This window comes from Salvia hispanica, chromosome 4 (assembly GCF_023119035.1).
Source record: "Salvia hispanica cultivar TCC Black 2014 chromosome 4, UniMelb_Shisp_WGS_1.0, whole genome shotgun sequence".
NCBI classification, from domain to species: Eukaryota; Viridiplantae; Streptophyta; class Magnoliopsida; order Lamiales; family Lamiaceae; genus Salvia; species Salvia hispanica.
The window spans coordinates 44,656,634-44,674,484 of NC_062968.1; the positions used below are offsets into that span (position 1 = coordinate 44,656,634).

The 17,851-nt window shown below is 36.1% G+C and overlaps 4 protein-coding genes across 4 annotated transcripts; 3 read left to right on the top strand and 1 right to left on the bottom strand.

The window, feature by feature from the left end:
* Positions 1–368: 368 nt before the first annotated feature.
* Positions 369–2,138, bottom strand: LOC125221182 (peptide-N4-(N-acetyl-beta-glucosaminyl)asparagine amidase A-like). Its single transcript, XM_048123307.1, has one exon. The coding sequence runs from the start codon at positions 2,136–2,138 to the stop codon at positions 369–371; it is 1,770 nt and encodes a 589-aa protein (XP_047979264.1).
* A 4,298-nt stretch (positions 2,139–6,436) lies between these two features.
* LOC125221183 lies at positions 6,437–6,745 on the top strand. The gene has a single exon (XM_048123308.1). It carries the CDS (start codon positions 6,437–6,439, stop codon positions 6,743–6,745), a length of 309 nt encoding a protein of 102 aa, XP_047979265.1.
* A 2,213-nt stretch (positions 6,746–8,958) lies between these two features.
* On the top strand, positions 8,959–9,267 carry LOC125221184. The gene has a single exon (XM_048123309.1). The coding sequence runs from the start codon at positions 8,959–8,961 to the stop codon at positions 9,265–9,267; it is 309 nt and encodes a 102-aa protein (XP_047979266.1).
* A 4,533-nt stretch (positions 9,268–13,800) lies between these two features.
* On the top strand, positions 13,801–17,403 carry LOC125218784 (probable inactive receptor-like protein kinase At3g56050). The gene is made up of 9 exons (XM_048120552.1): positions 13,801–14,162; positions 14,246–14,384; positions 14,452–14,523; positions 14,630–14,773; positions 14,865–15,002; positions 15,397–15,899; positions 16,036–16,226; positions 16,351–16,483; positions 16,572–17,403. The coding sequence occupies exons 1-9, from the start codon at positions 14,057–14,059 to the stop codon at positions 17,123–17,125; spliced, it is 1,980 nt and encodes a 659-aa protein (XP_047976509.1). The 5' UTR covers positions 13,801–14,056; the 3' UTR covers positions 17,126–17,403.
* Positions 17,404–17,851: the final 448 nt, after the last annotated feature.

Below are 17,851 nucleotides of genomic sequence, written 5' to 3' on the forward strand. Positions count from 1 at the left end.
ATACAATGTGATTTATTTATAAGAAGAACAACAAATTTTATTTATAAGGAGTAATTAATAACGTATTTTTAAATACATGAATTTTGTAATTTTAGGGTTAGGAAAAGAAGGCTACACAAGCTTCTGTTACTCCGTAGCTCCTTTTTTTGAATTAGCTGATTTAATTATTACTAGTAGGAGTATTTGTTTGTTATATAGAAAATTCAATATTCTTACAATGCATGTGCATGGGTGATAGGAAAATTAGAAAGCACATCCATTGATAAATTAAAACTAGTGTCACCACCCACCCCAAGAGGTGAAGTTATTGAAGATCCACATACCATAAAAGTGGATGAACATGAAGCTATGTTGAATTTGTTGTAAATTTACGAAGAAGAGGTGGCTGTGTGCCCACACACGATGCTGTGCGTGTCATTCTTAACGGCCCCGCCATCCGCCAATACATGCCGCGCGTAGCATCCATGCCCGTCCTTGGCGTAGAAGCTCTGCGAAGTCGCCGCCGCCCCTGACAATATCTCGCACTCCCTCACAAACATCCACCCCCTGCTCTTCTGCCTGTTCTCCGATTCGCTCCTCAGCCCGCCGCTCCCCTTCTTCTCCTCCTTCATCGCGTGCTCCACCTCCGCCGCGATCCAGTACGTCTCATTCTCCGATCCCGGCATCACCGTCGCCCTCACCTGCAGCGGATACCTCCTCTCTCTAGTCATCTCCGCTACGGAATGCCCTGCGTCTGACTTCACGCGCACCTCATCCACCGCCCTCACCGACTGCTTCACTCTCACCTTCCTCCCGCCGTGCTTCAGCACTAGCTTGCTCGAGAATTCCACCTTCCCGTACACGTGCGTTGTTAAATTTCCGGCGCTGGAGTTCACCCACCCTGACGCCTCCCTCTTTGTCTCCCCTTCCACCTTGAATTTTCCGTCCAGATCGTGGAATTTCGACTCGCGTTCTAGGCGGATCCGTGGATCGCTGTACTCGATCGGCCCGGCGGAGACGCTATCTCCACTGCTGTCGATCCAGAGATGCAGATTTGCGTCGATTAGCCAATAGGAAAGCGCATCGGCTACCTCTAGTCCTAGGGAATGCAGATTGTTCCCCTTTTCGAGCATAATCCCTAAATACGGCGTCAATTCGATCTCGTATGACGGGAAATCGAATGCTCCGATTGAAACCAGAGGCTGCCAGAACAGAGGATTGATTCCTCCGCCGTAGATCACCGGGAAAGGAATCACTGATCCGACCACGTTGTCGTTGAGTTTCACGGCGACTTCTCGGTACGAGCCGTGGCCTCTGTTAGTCGGGAGGTTATTGATTTCCAGGTAGTAATCCGGTGGATTTGAGTACCAAAACTCGTCTCTGTCATGAGAGGAAACGTAGATCTCGATCACGGCTCTGTATGTGTTGGAGGGAATTTGAATGTTTCTCAAAACTGAATCCGATCCGTTGTCGATTCTGAACCAGTGGCCTTCGTCTCCCGGCGAAGAGATCGGCACGATCAAATCCGCCGGATTTTGATTCAATTCGAGAGATTCAGAGCTCTTTTGAGGCCGGATCAGTGTTAACGGGGCGGTGACGGCGTGATCGGTTTTGTTGACGTCGTAGTAGAGGAAGGTGACGTTGACGTTGTAGGTGTCGTTGGTGACGTGGCCGACGAGGCTGTAGAGCGCGACGGAGAGGGTGAGGTTGGAGCTGCGGAGGAGGGAGGCGTAGCGGGTGACGTCCTTGCGGAAGTTCCAGAAGATTCCCTCGGGGGTGGGCTCGGGGGTGCTGGAGCGGGCGATCTCCGCGTCGGCTAGCCAGACCGCGGCAATGCGGCCGCGGTGGGAGCCGTTGGAGGCGGCGGAGAAGTGGAGGACGGCGTTGGACCAGGAGCAGTTTGTTGGGGAGGAGTAGGTGGCGTTGGCGGTGGGGGCGGTGAAGGTGTGGGAGAGGAGGGGAAGGATGCATGAGGGGGTGAGGGAGTCGAAGGGGAGGGGGCGGGTGACTTCGATGTATTGTTGGGGCGGGGCGGGGGCGGACTTGGCGCGGTGGAGGTGGGTGGTTTCCGAGAGGTGGAACGGCAGCGACGAGGCGGCGGAGAAGGGAAGGATTAGGGTGAGTGAGAGGAGGAGGAGGTGGTGGAGAGGAGGATGCATGGTGGTTGAGATGAGAGAGTTTGGAGGAAGGGAAAATGGATGAGATTTATGACTTGGTTTTTTCTTGTCAGTTTTTATAGACCGAGACTCACAATACTTTTGCTTGGATGAAAATTTAGCACCATATAAAAAGATTCAATTTTGTTCATAACAAAATCGGACAACTGATCCACGTGTAATTTATGTATACTTTTGTTTGGCCATAGTTTTGAATCGAAAACATAAGATCAGATTAATACTCACTCGTGAAGAAATTTTCAATGCACAAAATTTGGTCTGTAGCCTTTTGCTGCAAATTGAAATTGCATGAAACAACAATACTACACTGATATCTGTAGTTACAGAAACTTCAATTAAAATGGCAATGAAATTTACTGGATATAATCCGGTGAATTTTATTTTATTTTTATTTTTAACCTTTTGGAGGTAAGCCTACCGATGTTATTAGTTTTTGTAATCGAATTCCAGCTTGCAGGCACAAGGTAAACAGGCACCGACACGAGCCCTTCCTTGATCGCGTTGTAGATGTCCTTACTTTGAAATTAGACAACGGATTTCCAAGGAAAGCTTTAGTCCCGATAGAATTCAATTAGTCCGAATTGAAAATTTAGCATGCCTCCCATATACTACAGGATTGTTATGAAAATGTACTGAAAATTTTCTAACTACTTAATTCTCTAATTTTATTAGTTTAACCTTAAATTTGATAAGATTTTGTTATAGGTTTTTTAGATGCGTTTTGATTGTTTATAGGGAAGTTTTAATACCTTTTCATCTCTGTGATGAATATTTTATTGATTGTTTTATAGTAGAAAATATTTGAGGAAAAAATGTGTTCAATAAAATTGAAATAAACTTATTTGGACATCTAAGACAAGATGAAGTATCTTGATTGACATGCACACGTGACACGTCTTATATTTTCAATGAAGTAAACTTGAGTTGTCATACTTTATAAAAAAAAATTCCTCCTCTAACTTGACTAACCTTTAGTATTTAAAAGAACCCACAGACAATAAAACAAAGACCAAAATTTATATAAATTGATTCGATTGACATCTCAAAATTTAAAAGTATTGATAGATGAAATTATAAATATACTTCATGGCTTCATTCTTTTCAAGAGTCAAGACTCAGGTTTCAAAATCACTTGTCAATTTGCAACGACTTCAAAAAAAAAACTTATAATTACCTTAGATTTATCCAAAAAATTCTTTCACCTATAGTAAAATGAGTACATATAATATTAAATTTGTTTATCACATGAAATCACATGGCACAATTTGTATAATACTCCTAGTATTAGAAAATATAAGAAATAAAAAAAAATTAAAGATAAAATAAGAACGTACAAGCTTATCAATGCATAGTAACATTGATTTGTAGTAGTATAAATTTATGTGGCCCTTAAGTGGGAGTCCATATTTGCTAACTGTAACCAGGCCAATATCTAGTAGTTCGTTGCATTTTGTGTTTGGCCCAAAATGAGAGCCCGGTGCCGCGTGTTGGCTAATGTGCGGCGGGCTGAGGGCATGTGGATATCTGTGTGTGTGGTGGGCTGAGGGCATGTGGATATCTGTGTGATAATGAAGTAAGCTTGCCTCTTCCCTTTCTATGATACTCCCTCCGTTCTCTCATAGTTGAGGCGGAACTTTTCGGTACGAAGTTTAAAAAATGAATGTTGAGTGGGTTAAATAAATAGATAAAAAAGTAAGAAAGAGAAAAAGGTAAAGAGAATAAAGTAAAAAGTGAATAAAGTAGAGAGAATAAAGTAAGAGAGAGTAAAGTAAGAAAGATGAAAAAGTTACTATATATGGAAATGACTCAACTATGAGGGAACTTCCCGAAATAGAAAAATGACTCAACTATGAAGGAACGGAGGGAGTACATGTGTAATAGGAAAGCAACACAAGTTTCTTTCCCTACATCTATGTTTATCTGTTCTAGTAAAGATGTGCTTGAATATATGCATGCTGATGTTGGTGTTGGTTTAGCTTTTGTTACTACTCATATGCTCTTATTTCTTGTCCATTGTAGATGAATTTCAAGAAAGGCTTGGGTGTTTCTTAGAAAACATAAATCAAATTGATTTTGAGAAATTAAAAAAATGGATGTGTTTGATTGAAAGCCAAACATGAAAATGGATTAAAATTGTGAGAACTGGTAATGGTTTGGATTTCTACAACTCTCAACTGAGGTACTTGTTTTTTGTAACCCTTAACTGAATTACTTGTGTGTCAGTTTATGATTAAGAGTCATAAAACTATCCCCTATTCACCACAACAAAATGATGTTGCAGAGAGAATGAACAGAACTTTGTTGGAAAGAGTTAGATGTCTTCTTTCTATAAGTGGTCTGTCAAAAAAGTTTTCGGATGAAGCTATTAATATTGCTACCTATGTGATTAATAGATCTCCCTCTACCCCTTTAAAAGGAAAAATTACCCGAATATGTTTTAGTGGAAAACATGTTAGCCTTTCACACCTAAGGATTTTTATACATAAAAAACCTCAAAAACTTGAGCCTAAGTCGAAGAAATGTGTTTTCTTGGGATATCCTGAAGGTGTAAAGGGCTATAGGGGGTGGCTTAGGGATAAACCTAGATTCAAGGTCACCGGTAGAGATGTTATTTTTAATAAATCTGAATTTTTCCGCCTTACTAAATCTCTGATTTCTAAATCCAACAATGACTCCAAAAGGTAGAGGTTGCCCCAAGTGAGGTGAAGGGTTATGTGACTCATGACCTGATCCAAATTGAAAATGCTTTTGAAAATGAGTATGAGTCTAAGTCTGAGTCTGATTCTAAATTTGATGTTGGTCAAACTGAGCATGATAATGTACCTGATATTGTCCCTGAGAATGTGGCTGAAGGAGTAGATGCTCATGTGGGCATTGTTGAATCTGATAATAAGCTTGATAATTATCTGTTGTTCACGGACAAACCAAAGAGAATTATAATCAAACCAAAGAGGTTTGGTGATATGACAACGGTATTGACCCTACCTTTCAATGTTCATGAATCTGATGGGAATGAACATAATCCTATAAGCAGCCCTGCAATCTAATGTTTTATTCAAAATGACTCTTAGCCATGGAGGATGGAATGAGATCACTTGTGTTGAATAATACTTGGATATTGGTCTTGAACCTAAGGATTGTTCTATTGTTGAGTACAATTGGATCTACAAGCTGGAGCAGAAAATTGATGGCCTAAATTAAAGGTCAAAACTTGTTGCAAAAAGACTTGACTCAACAAGAGAGAAGTGGAGATTGAGGAATGGGGAGATGGAGAGTGCTTTACAATTGGTAATGTGTTGGAACACTTATTTATTTCCTTATTTCTCTTCATTTGTATTGTAAACTTTCTATATGGAGTAATATTTTCGTGTATTTATGAGATTTGAGAATTTGAGAAGTTGGAATTTGTGTGTAAGAGATTTTTATTTGGAAATACATTAGCGATTTTGGGTGAAGATTATATAGTTACTGTTTGAATTTGTGCTTTTTTCATTTAGGGAGTAGTTATTGTGTAATAATTTCTTACATATATTTTAATTACTAGTACTATATTTTAACAACTTATTTGCATTAACTCTAGAATATCACAATATGTATATAATAATTATTTAAATCGTGATATTTAATCAAATTATGGTTAGTATAATAAGATTTGAAATCAGAATAAAATATTTTGTATACAAATAAGATAATTAAGATAAATTGAAAATTTCTGATTTAATATTTTGATTGCAAACATTACGAGACTAACTAAAACTTGATTAAAAATCCTGAATTATATTTTATATATAATCATACTAATTATATAATTTGGAATTATGATGTTTTATGTCTTTAATATTTTATAAATTTGTGAAAGAAGTAGGAAATGTAAAATATCTGAAATAAAAAAATTGAGTGGCGCAGAAAATCTAATATGTTAATCTTTATAATTGATGATTCTATGCTTTACATATATCACAACAGCATTAATGGACATTTGTCTCATTAAATAAAATTTAGTAATAACAAAATAAAATAAGTATTTCATGAGCACAGATTTGGATTGAATATAAGATATAATCAACGAAAGTACAAAATCCAGTCCGAATACAATAATTTTGGTCATACGCATATAATTTGAGTCCACATTAATCTAAAAATATTTTGTTGTAACTCTTCTTATTGGTTAGTAAAATCATAAAATCAACCCTTATAAATACTCCAAGCATTATAGCCAAAGTCGTCCCACCTACACTCATAAATCAAGTCTGCTCCCAACATCTCATTTCTCAACTACGATGGCTCAATACGGATTCAACGAAGTTGGCGTCACCAGCGACCAAAAGGACAGCAAGACATCCATTTCCAACACCGGAAAAGTTGAGCAGAAAAAATCCGAGCCGGTGAACATTCCTGGGTCGTCGAGCAAGGCACGTGTGGGAGAGTATTATGAGAAGGGAAATGAGGGATTGCCCCCTCACGAGTATTTGGCGAAGACGAGAGGGGCGTCGCCTTCGGTGCATGAAGGGAAGGGGCGGACTCTCAAGGGCAGGGATTTGAGCAATGTAAGGGATGCTGTCTGGAAACAGGCAGGCTTTCAAGATTAAACTCAATAGTAATTATATATAGTAATAGTACCACATATATAATATCACTTAATGTGTGCATACTTGTATAGTATTGTTTTGGAAAGTGGGGGATTTCAATCTTACCTTTTGATTTTTGGTAAATGGTGAAGTTTTCTGCCATCTTCTTCCATATATATAGTAGCTTCATTAGAGGTATTATATTATAGTGTGTTTTTCGGACTAGTATTCATATATATTTTTTTAATTTCTTGAATAGTGTGTATGCTTAATGTATGGATTACTTTAATTCCTAATTAAAGGAGGCATTATATATTACTTCCGATTGAGTTGGGGAAAGAGATTGGAAGACCCGGAGAATGAAGATAAAATGTTGTGTATTTATAGAGTGGAAAATAGAAAAAAAATTTAAAAATAAAATAAAAAGTTAAGAAAATTAAAATCATAATTCGGAGACCTGTAATAGGACTATAGGCCGGACAATGATCGTCTGCCTGTAGTCCACTAAGGTAAGGACGTGGGCATGGGACGCGCCATCGTCCACCCACCTGCAGTGGCAGCCGATGGAGCGGGCGATACATATGACAAACTATTATCCGCCACATTGTGGATGCCTTCAGTTCTGTTTAGCAAACACTTCAACACAAGCAAATGCAATCACATGAAAGACATCCAAGAATAACATGATTTTACTACCCTAACATAATTAATTGGAAAAGTATATTCATCGAATGATTTGGTTGTCGGGGTTTTAACTAAGAGGTCTAAGGTTCAACCCTCAACAAGAACATTTCCACTCTTTACTTTTTTATTTTACCAATTCATATTTCTTCTTATTATCAAAATAATACCTTGCCATTCTTATTTTTTTTATTTTATCAATTCATATTTCTTCTTATTATCAAAATAATACCTTTAAATACTTTATGAAATATAAACTCTTACTAAATTACATATATTATATTGTTATATTTATTCTTTACTTAAAATCATTTTTAATCTTCTGTTAATATTTTTTTTTTTTTATCTCAATGTACTTATAATTTGTGACATGCATCTTATTCTTTATGTAACAAAATAAATATTTTAAATATTTTTGAAATCTAAATATTTACTATTCTACTTACACTTTTGATTATAATATTTACAATAATTTATATTTTTAAATGAATAATACTCCATCCGTCCACAAAAAATAGAGCACAACTACCATTATTGGTTGTCCACAAAAAATAGAGCACATTCATTTATGGAAAGTTTTCAACAAATAATAACCCTACACATCATTCCACTACCACTACTTCTCACTTACTTTTTCTCCTTCTCTTTTACTTTTTTTCCATTCTCTCTTACTTTACCAATTCTACATTAAAACTCGTGCCATACACAAATTGCTCTATTTTTTTTGGACGAAGGGAGTATATATTTGCAAGTTAATGCATGTTTATATTTGATTAACAAAGCTAGTGCTACTTAAATATTAATATAATACTTATTATTTATTTATTAGGAGTATTAAAAATAATATTAATTTTATTATTATTTAAAATATTAAATTCCATCCGCCATTTCCGAGGTCTGGATCTGCCACTATTTTGAGATATAATGAGTAATAGTATTGTTAGTTTTCGATTACAATTATGCGTTTTTTTTTCTTTTTTAGTATTTTCTTCGTCCCAAAGAAGATGGCTTATTTCTTGAGTGACATGAGATTTTATGTGTTGAATGGAAAAACTAAAGTAAGAAAATAAAAATAAAATAAGTAGAAGTGTTTAGAGCATCCGCAATGGAGGATGTCATAAATTATATTTCATATATAATCATACTAATTATATAATTTGGAAATATTATGCATTTATGTCTTTAATATTTTATAAATTTGTGAAAGAAGTAGGAAATGTAAAATATCTGAAATAACAATATTGAGAAGCGCAGTGAATATGATATGTTAATCTTGATAATTGGACGTATACATCAGCATTCATTATATAAAATATAGTACAGTAAAATAACAAAATAAAATAAGTACTCTGTGAACAAAGATTTGGAATTACATGCATAAGATTGAAATAACCAAAGTACAAAATCCAGTCCGAATACGATAATTTTGGTCATACGCATATAATTTGCGTCCACATTCTAAAAATATTTGATCGTAAACTCCTCTTATATATAGTCGGAATTAAGTCTTCCCACCTACACATTCAAAAACAAAGTCTCATTTCTCAACTGCGATGGATCAATTCGGATTGAAGGAAGTTGGTGCCACCGTCGACCAAAAGGAGAGCAAGACATCCAATTCCAACACCGGAAAAGCTGAGCAGAAAAAATCCGAGCCGGTGAACATTCCTGGGTCGTCGAGCAAGGCACTTGTGGGAGAGAATAATGAGAAGGGAAATGAGGGATTGCCTCCTCACGAGTATTTGGCGAAGACGAGAGAGGCGTCGCCTTCGGTGCATGAAGGGAAGGGGCGGACTCTCAAGGGCAGGGATTTGAGCAATGTAAGGGATGCTGTTTGGAAACAGGCAGGCTTTCAAGATTGAACTTAACAGTGATTATATATAGTAATAGTACTCCATATAATACTACATACTACTATTGTTTAGGAGAGTGGGGGAATTCAATTCCCTTTTGGTTTGGGTAAATGGTGAAGATTTCTGTCATCTTCTTCCATATACAGTAGCTTCATTAGAGGCATTATATTATAGTGTGTGTTTTGGACTAGTATTCATATTTTTTTAATTTCTTGGTCAGTGTGTATGTTTAATGTATGGAATACTTTACTTCCTAAATAAAACAGCCATTATATATTACTTTCAGTTGAGTTTGGGAAAGAGATTGGAAGAAGTGAGAAGTGAAGCTAATATATGGTGTATTTATAGAGTAGAAAATAGAAAAAAATTAAAAAATAATTAAAAAGTTAGAAAAATTTCATAATTCAGACACCTGTAATCGTCCGCTATATAGTCCACTAAGTTAAGGGTGTGGGCATGGGACACACCATCGTCGCCCCACTTACAGTGGCAGACGATGGGGCGGGCGATGCATAGGATAAGCTATTGTCCGTCCCATTGTGGATGCCTTCATTTCTATTAGCAAACACTTCAAGTTCAACACATGCAAATACAATCACATGCCGATACAAATACATGCCAGCTAAACAGGGGCGTAGCTACACGAAGGGGATAAGGGGCATTTGCCCCTCCTCAACATACTTTTTTTAATCATTTTGTTTTATAATTTTTCTGATTTTTTCAATTTCCTCTACAAACGCCCCACCACAAATTCTTAAAATTTCTTTATATAAATATTTTTACCCCTTCTGAATTGAATTCCTGGCTCCGCCCCTACAGCTAGACATCCAAGAAACGCAAGTTTTTACTAGACTCTATTCAAATAACTTTAGAAATTTCATATTTTTCAAAATATACTCTCATAAATAACTATTCCGTCCGCCATTAGAAGTCCCATTTTTTGGCAGCACGGGTTTAACGAAATGTGAAAAAAAAATGAATGGAAAAAAGTTTACACAATATGAGTCTCACTTGCATGTATTAGTTTTAAATGAAATGTGAGTGAAACGTGAGCCCCTTTACCATTTATAGTGAAAATGAACTAGAACTCCTATTCACGAAATAGACTAAAATGGAAGAATGAGATTCCTATTCGCGAACGAAGGGAGTATTATATACATGTAATAAATCGAGAAAAATCTAACCACTTCTTAATTATGTACTAGTACACATTTTTCATGATTCGTTAGTCGATTTAGGTTACAAACTGAACTTTCCAATATCAAAACAACTTACATACTAAAATTATCACAGAATTAATAAAATAGCCCAAGAATATATCAATTAAAGTTCCCATCAAATTTATCGCTAAGTTAGTACATATGGAACCAAACGAATGTATTTTTCCTAAAATTTTATATATTAGTACTACTAAACAAATCAAATTTTATAAAACAATAAGCAAACATATTTATTATGGTGGATTTAGGTAGAGTCTCGTAAGGAGTAAATAAAAATATAAAAACCGGTGTGTAAATAAGAATTATAGTATTCCAGTAATTTGATTTATTATATTAAATTACACTCGTTTTGATATTACTTAGATATAAAAGCATATAAAAACCGGTGTGTAAATAAGAATTATAGTATTCCAGTAATTTGATTTATTATATTAAATTACACTCGTTTTGATATTACTTAGATATAAAAGCATATAAAAACCGGTGTGTAAATAAGAATTATAGTATTCCAGTAATTTAATTTATCATATTAAATTACACTCGTTTTGATATTACTTAGATATAAAAGAATCAATCTTTGAAAAGTCAGCACTGCAGTTGAGAAAGATTGCTCTGCACTCTGTAGCATATATGTATTAGAGCATCTCCAAGAGGAGAAGTATATAGAAAAGAAGGGGAGAAGTACATAGAAAAGCTATATTATATATATATCTTTTTAAAAAGTGAAATATACCTTTTTAAAATGTAACACGTTCCAAAAGGATAAAAGTATATAGAAAGGTAAACTATTTTTTTAAAAATAAAATAATAATATAAAATGCATTAAAAAATATAAAGTGTAATACCTTCTTAAATACCTTTTTCTTTGGAGAAGGATTTTTCATGAAAAGAAGGTAAATACCTCTCCATTGGTAAAGATACCTCTTCAAAATGAGAAAATGTATAATACCTTCTCATATACCTCTTCCCTTGGAGAATGATTTTTCATGGAAAAAAGGTAAACATGGTAGTTATATTAGTTTACCTCTCCATTTACCTCTTCTCTTGGAGATGCTCTTAAGATCATAACCCTTCTTAGAGCATCTCCAAGGGGAGAGGTAAATGGAGAGGTAAAGTTATATAACTACCATATTTACCTTTTTTTCAAGAAAAATCATTCTTCAAGGGAAGAGTTAAATGAAGAGGTATTATACCTTTTTTCACTTTGAAGAGGTATCTTTACCTTTCCATTGATGGAGAGGTAAAATTTTATAACTACCATATTTGCCTTCTTTTCATGAAAAACCATTCTCCAAGGGATAAGGTATTTGAGAAGGTATCACACTTTATGTTTTTTAATGCATTTTGTACTATTATTGTATGTTTAAAAAATCATTTACCTTTCTATATACCTTTTTCCTTTGGAGTATGTTTCTTTTTGGAAGGGTATATTTCACTCTTTGAGGAGGTATATAGATGATATACTTCTTTTATTTACCCTTCCTTGTTGGAGATGCTCTTAAAGTGACATCATACTATTAATCTTTTGTTGCCACGTGGCATATTATCATGCAATATTAAAGGCGTATCGTGCAATATTCATAATTCATTCGTAGATATTTTAGATGGATTTCTATATAAATTTTATGATATTAATAGGTGAATTGTAATATAGATTATTAAGTATTTCAATATAGATATAGAATATTTAATTTGCTTTATATATATAGACTGATTGTTTTTATATATAATTATTTTGCATTATAAATAATAATGCAATATTCAACAATTTACACTGCAATCCACTTATAATTATTAGTATCACGCAATTTGTAAAAGTCCATCTAAAACGCCTACTAATGAATATTACACGATACGCTGTAATATTGCAGGATAACTTGCCACGTGGCAACACGAGGTTGATGGTACGCAGTGACGAAGCCACTATGGGGCTTGGGGGGCCACTGGGCCCCCCCAGCTAATGTTGTTATTACTATATATATTCCCTATAATAACGTAAATTCTAAGGTAGTGCAGGTGGTTTGGGCCCAAGACTTTATTCTTAATGCCCCAGGTTCGACTCTCCCCAACAACAAATCTGTTTATTTTTCTTGTTTTATGTCCAATTGTTTTATTTTCCTTATTTTGTGTCCCAAGTTCGAAACCCCTCGTGAACAAATCGATCTATTTTCCTTGTTTTTGTCTAATACTCCTTTGTTCTATAATCTAAAATAAATGCATTTGTATACTGTATGGCAATTATCATTTCATTGAATAAAATTTCACTAATCTTAGTAAATGGATAATTAATTACTTATGGAAAAGTAATGTACCTAATTAGATAAACAAGAACATACTGTATCAAATAAAATAAATGCATTGACAAAATTATTTGATAATTGTATGTTGGAAACACGATTATGTCTTTTTGGTTATTCGAAATTAAATATTTTATCTTTGTGATCTATTATAATGCTAGCAATCTTTGCAATTTATTAGACTGTTCAGTTTCTATGTGAAATTGCATTTGAGATTTAGACATGAATTATATTCATATGAGTATTTGTTTTGTTTTGTTTTCTTACATTTTTATGTTGAAGAGTTTTACCCGGACTGCTATTTATTTCCATATATCCGATTTTTAATCTTATTTTCTAATTTACTTGCACTTTGTTTTCTAACAGAAGACCAACACATCTATATTTAGTTTCTATTACGTATCTCGAGTTTTTTGCCCTTTCATTATTCATCTATATCTCTTGCAACTCCCTATTGCCTATGTTGCAATAATTTTTGGCTATAACGATACGAAAAACTATCTAAAATTTGGGCCCCCCAATATAAAATTTCTGGCTTCGTCTCTGATGGTACGTTGTCACTTTAAAATTGATGTCACTAACACACCCCTCAACATACATCTATATAGATATCATTCGGTTACTATAATTCACGATTTTATAATTATTCATTTATGATTTGGCCGTGAAATTATTATAACTAGAGAAGATGATTATGACTTACTATTCAATCTTATAAATAAAACACTACTAGTAGTACATATTTAATTATGAGGTAGAATAAGTTATAGTATTGTTAGTTTTCAATTACAATTATGGTTTTTTTTCTTTTTCTAATATTCCTTTCATCCTAAGAAAAATGATCCATTTTTCGTATTATATGAGATTTCATGTATTAAGTGAAGAAAATAGAGCAAGAGAAGAAAAATAAAATAAATAAAAGTGTTTATACTTTTAATTTTCGGTGGGAAGAGTATTTTTTTTCAGAGTCATTTTGTTGATGTTTTTGGTTTTAAGTTTTAACTGAACGCGTTTTGAGGAATCAATCAATCTTGTGAACGCATTCGCATTCAAGTAGTCCTCTCGAGGCCCTTAACCTTTTTGCTTCCAATTTGATTCTCCCCCTCCTCTCGCTTTCGAGTCATTCAACGTTTTTATTGTATTTGCATTTCTATCTGTGTGTTCGACTGAGTCAACCACGTTAGGCGGTTGAGCTACTTTCAAGAAACTCGTTCTGTTGCCATTTCGGAGCTGGCTTGATTATTTCATTGCAATTCTACTCGAATTGGGGTTTCTGATGAAATGAAAGAGCCGTGGAGTTCTCAAAATCGGTTCTTGGCGGCATTTGCTTTATGCAGCCTTTGTCTGCTCAACAATTTGGGTTTTTGCTGGTCTCTCAATGATGAAGGTATGATTTTTTTGTGAGTTTTCTGCCTTTGAAATTGCAATTGAAGATGGGAAATGAAGTGGAGAAGCTTTTTGCTTGAATAGGCGTGGCTTTGCTGAAATTTAAACAAGAAATTGTGAGTGATCCACATGGAGCTTTGTCAAATTGGGTTGATGAAATTGGAGTGGAGAATCCATGTTCTTGGTCTGGTGTTGGCTGCTCAAAAGGATATGTTGTTGATTTGTAAGTGATTGAATTAATGCTTTTAATTTGTTGTGGATTTTGATGTATAGAACATCTTATATTTCAGGAACCTCAGAGATCTATGCCTCAGAGGTACTTTGTCTCCTCATATTGGGACCCTAATTCACTTGAAATCTCTGTAAGATAATGCTATAGTTCAAACAATTCAAATTAGTATTTTATTTCCTTGCCAATTTCGTAATCTGTTTGCAGTTTTATTTACTTGAAATTTTGTTTGTTTGAAGAATTCTGCGCAACAACTCGTTTGCTGGTGTGATCCCGGAAGAAATCACTTACATAAAAGGATTGGAGGTGTTGGATTTTGGATACAATAACTTTAGTGGACAGCTTCCTTGTAGTCTAGGCAACAAATTCTCAATGACACTTCTGTAAGTTGGATTGAATGAAGCCTGCTCTATCCTTTGATGGAAAATCTTTTTCTCCGTGTGATGACTAGGATTCTTTTGTGTTGTGATGCAGTTTACTCGACAATAATGAGCGTATTAGTCACATATGTCCTGAGATTTATGAACTTCAGAAGCTATCGGAAGTTCAGGTGGAGGAGGAGCTGTTGTCCAGATCCAAAGAGGCAGCTTGTGAAAGCTTATTTACGCCATGGTATATACAATCTTTTCACCGCCTTTTGACTTGCTTCGATTCTTGAATGTTAGCTTGTTTGTTCGTTTAGGTTTTGATAAGTCGCTGAGATTGACGCATCACACTCCCGTTATAGCTATATTTTCTGTAGTTTGGATTTTAGCATTCTGGTTTGTCTGATTATTACTGAACTCATCTTATATACTGAATCATCCAGTTCTTTATCGTAGTTGATAGAAAACACACATTTCAAACCTATAGTTAATCTCGAATCTTGTTGTTTCTCTTACCCCTATTTTATTGGCCTACTGAGATCATTAATCCCCAAATTTAAATGCATCAGAGTCCTTATTGACATTCAATATTACTTTTCCTTTTCAATTTCATGATATCCATTAGACCATTACCTGCACAGGACTTCTTGGGAAAAACGAGATGCGGGAGAGCGGAAATTATTACAAGAACCACCGATAAGAAAAAAACAGCCCTTCAGGTTCCGTCTTCCACCAAGTTCCCCTCGAGAATTTCAACCACCCTTAATTCCAGATCCAGATTTAGCCCCAGCTCCTACTCCTCCTACTCCTACTCCTGCTCCTGCACCTGCTCCTTCTGTGCCTCAGTCTCCCCAGCCTGCGCCTTCACCTTCACCTTCACCTTCACCTTCACCACCTTCCTCTCTCTCTGCCCCTTCCGCTGACAATAATTCTCGAACAATACTTCCAGAAGCAGAGAATCGAATTCGCCCAGCTAAGAGAAGCACAAAGAATCTCACAATTGTATTGGTTGCAGCCATTGGTGGCTCTCTATTACTTTTGCTTGTAGTCATTGGTGTCGCCGTCTATCAATATGGTAAAGTTGCAACTGTCAAGCCCTGGGCGACGGGATTAAGTGGACAGCTGCAGAGAGCGTTTGTAACTGGTACGCCTTCTTACCTCTACACTGCAAATCATTTTTGAATTGATGTGATTAATTTCATTGTTCTTGCATCGTGAGCCATAACGGATCTCGACTATGATGAATTCTGTCACTAAATTATCCATTCTTGGCGTCTCAGGTGTCCCAAAACTCAAGAGATCTGAACTCGAGGCAGCTTGTGAAGATTTTAGCAACGTGATTGGTTCAACCTCGATTTGTACCTTCTATAAGGGCACATTGTCCAGTGGAGTAGAGATAGCAGTCGCATCCGTTGCCATGTCATCTGCAAAGGACTGGTCTAGTAATCTCGAAAGCCAATTCAGGAAGAAGGTGCAATTTATGTGATTATGTGTTTCATGAATATCTTATGTATGTCTACATCCCGTTCTAGAAGGAGATCTGTCTTAGAGGGATAAAAATCTAGTCGTTGACACCCTTTTCGTCTGCGTTTCAGATTGACTCGCTATCGAAAGTGAATCACAAGAATTTCGTCAGCCTACTCGGTTTTTGTGAGGAGCAGGTGCCCTTCACAAGAATGATGGTTTTCGAGTATGCTCCCAATGGGACTCTGTTTGAGCACATACACAGTGAGTGCTCGTTCCTCTTGCTTCCTTTTGTGATGTTCCGAATTACTTTCTGTTTAAGCTGACATTCATTCTTCCACCTATATTGTAGTAAAAGAAGCGGAACACTTGGACTGGACAACGCGACTAAGAATAGCAATGGGAATCGCATACTGCCTCGAGCACATGCATCAATTGACACCCCCGTTAGCCCACAAAAGCCTGACCTCCTCGTCAATCTATCTAACCGAGGACTACGCTGCCAAAGTGTCCGACATTGTCTTCTGGGACGAGGGCGCTGCAGCAGAGAGGCAAACGGATCCGCAGAGCAACGTCTACAGCTTTGGCGTGATACTGTTTGAGATGATGACCGGTAGGCTTCCATACACTGCGGGTAGTGACTCTCTTGAAGACTGGGCGTGCGACTACCTCAGCGGAACACAATCTCTGAGGGAAACGGTGGACCCGACCCTGGGAACGTATCAGGAGGATCAGCTCCAACAAATTGGTGAACTCATAAGGTGTTGTGCGGATGAGAAGCCGTCGATGAAAGAGGTGTGCACGAGGTTGAGAGTGATCACCGAGATAGGGCCCGATGGAGCCATCCCGAAGCTTTCGCCCCTTTGGTGGGCGGAGCTTGAGATTCTGTCGACTGAAGCCAGCTGAGGTTGGGAGGGAATTGACAGTCATTGTTTATTGGCTGTGGAGGAAGCTTTTTGCTGCCTCTTGGTATAAATTGAAGTATGTAGAGAGGGGTAAAATCAGAATATGGTGGTGAATATAGTCTATGTGATTCTTTTATTATTTGGTGAAAGATGTGAAGTGAGGTTTAGTGTAAATGGCAAATGCAGTTCAAAAAGCGGGTGTCTAATTGGAACTAGTGTAACACATTTGATGTGCATATTATTAATTTTATTCTTATATCAAATCAAATTTTGAGTCTAGTTAGTTATAGTAGAGTATATAATATTCCTTGTCAACAATATGTAATAAAAATTCTAAAATAATTGTTAGAGTAGCGCAGTAGGTTCCGAAGGGGCTGAGTTGTAAGAACACAAAATTATTACTCCATACATTTTATTATAAGTGATGCATATTCCTTTTTAGGGCGTCACGGGACAAGTGAGACCTTTTCTTTTATGGCAAAACATTACTCACTCTATCCCGCTTTAGGAGTTCTGGTTGAGATAAACTAATAAAAAATGCCTACAAAATAAGTAAAAAAGTATTAAAAGTGAGTCCTAACATACACTACAACATTTATTTACTACACACTCAATTAAAAATGGGTTCCAACATCCACTACAACATTTATTTATTACACACTCAATTAAAAGTGAGTCCCAACATTCACTACAACATTTATTTATTACTCACTCAAACACTTTCTTA

Bases quoted from the DNA above. Each gene is read 5' to 3' on its own strand.
- LOC125221182 (XM_048123307.1), bottom strand. From the start codon at position 2,138: ATGCATCCTCCTCTCCACCACCTCCTCCTCCTCTCACTCACCCTAATC.
- LOC125221183 (XM_048123308.1), top strand. From the start codon at position 6,437: ATGGCTCAATACGGATTCAACGAAGTTGGCGTCACCAGCGACCAAAAG.
- LOC125221184 (XM_048123309.1), top strand. From the start codon at position 8,959: ATGGATCAATTCGGATTGAAGGAAGTTGGTGCCACCGTCGACCAAAAG.
- LOC125218784 (XM_048120552.1), top strand. From the start codon at position 14,057: ATGAAAGAGCCGTGGAGTTCTCAAAATCGGTTCTTGGCGGCATTTGCT. The intron at 14,163-14,245 runs GTATGATTTTTT...TTGCTTGAATAG, and splicing joins CTGGTCTCTCAATGATGAAG to GCGTGGCTTTGCTGAAATTT. The intron at 14,385-14,451 runs GTAAGTGATTGA...CTTATATTTCAG, and splicing joins AAAGGATATGTTGTTGATTT to GAACCTCAGAGATCTATGCC.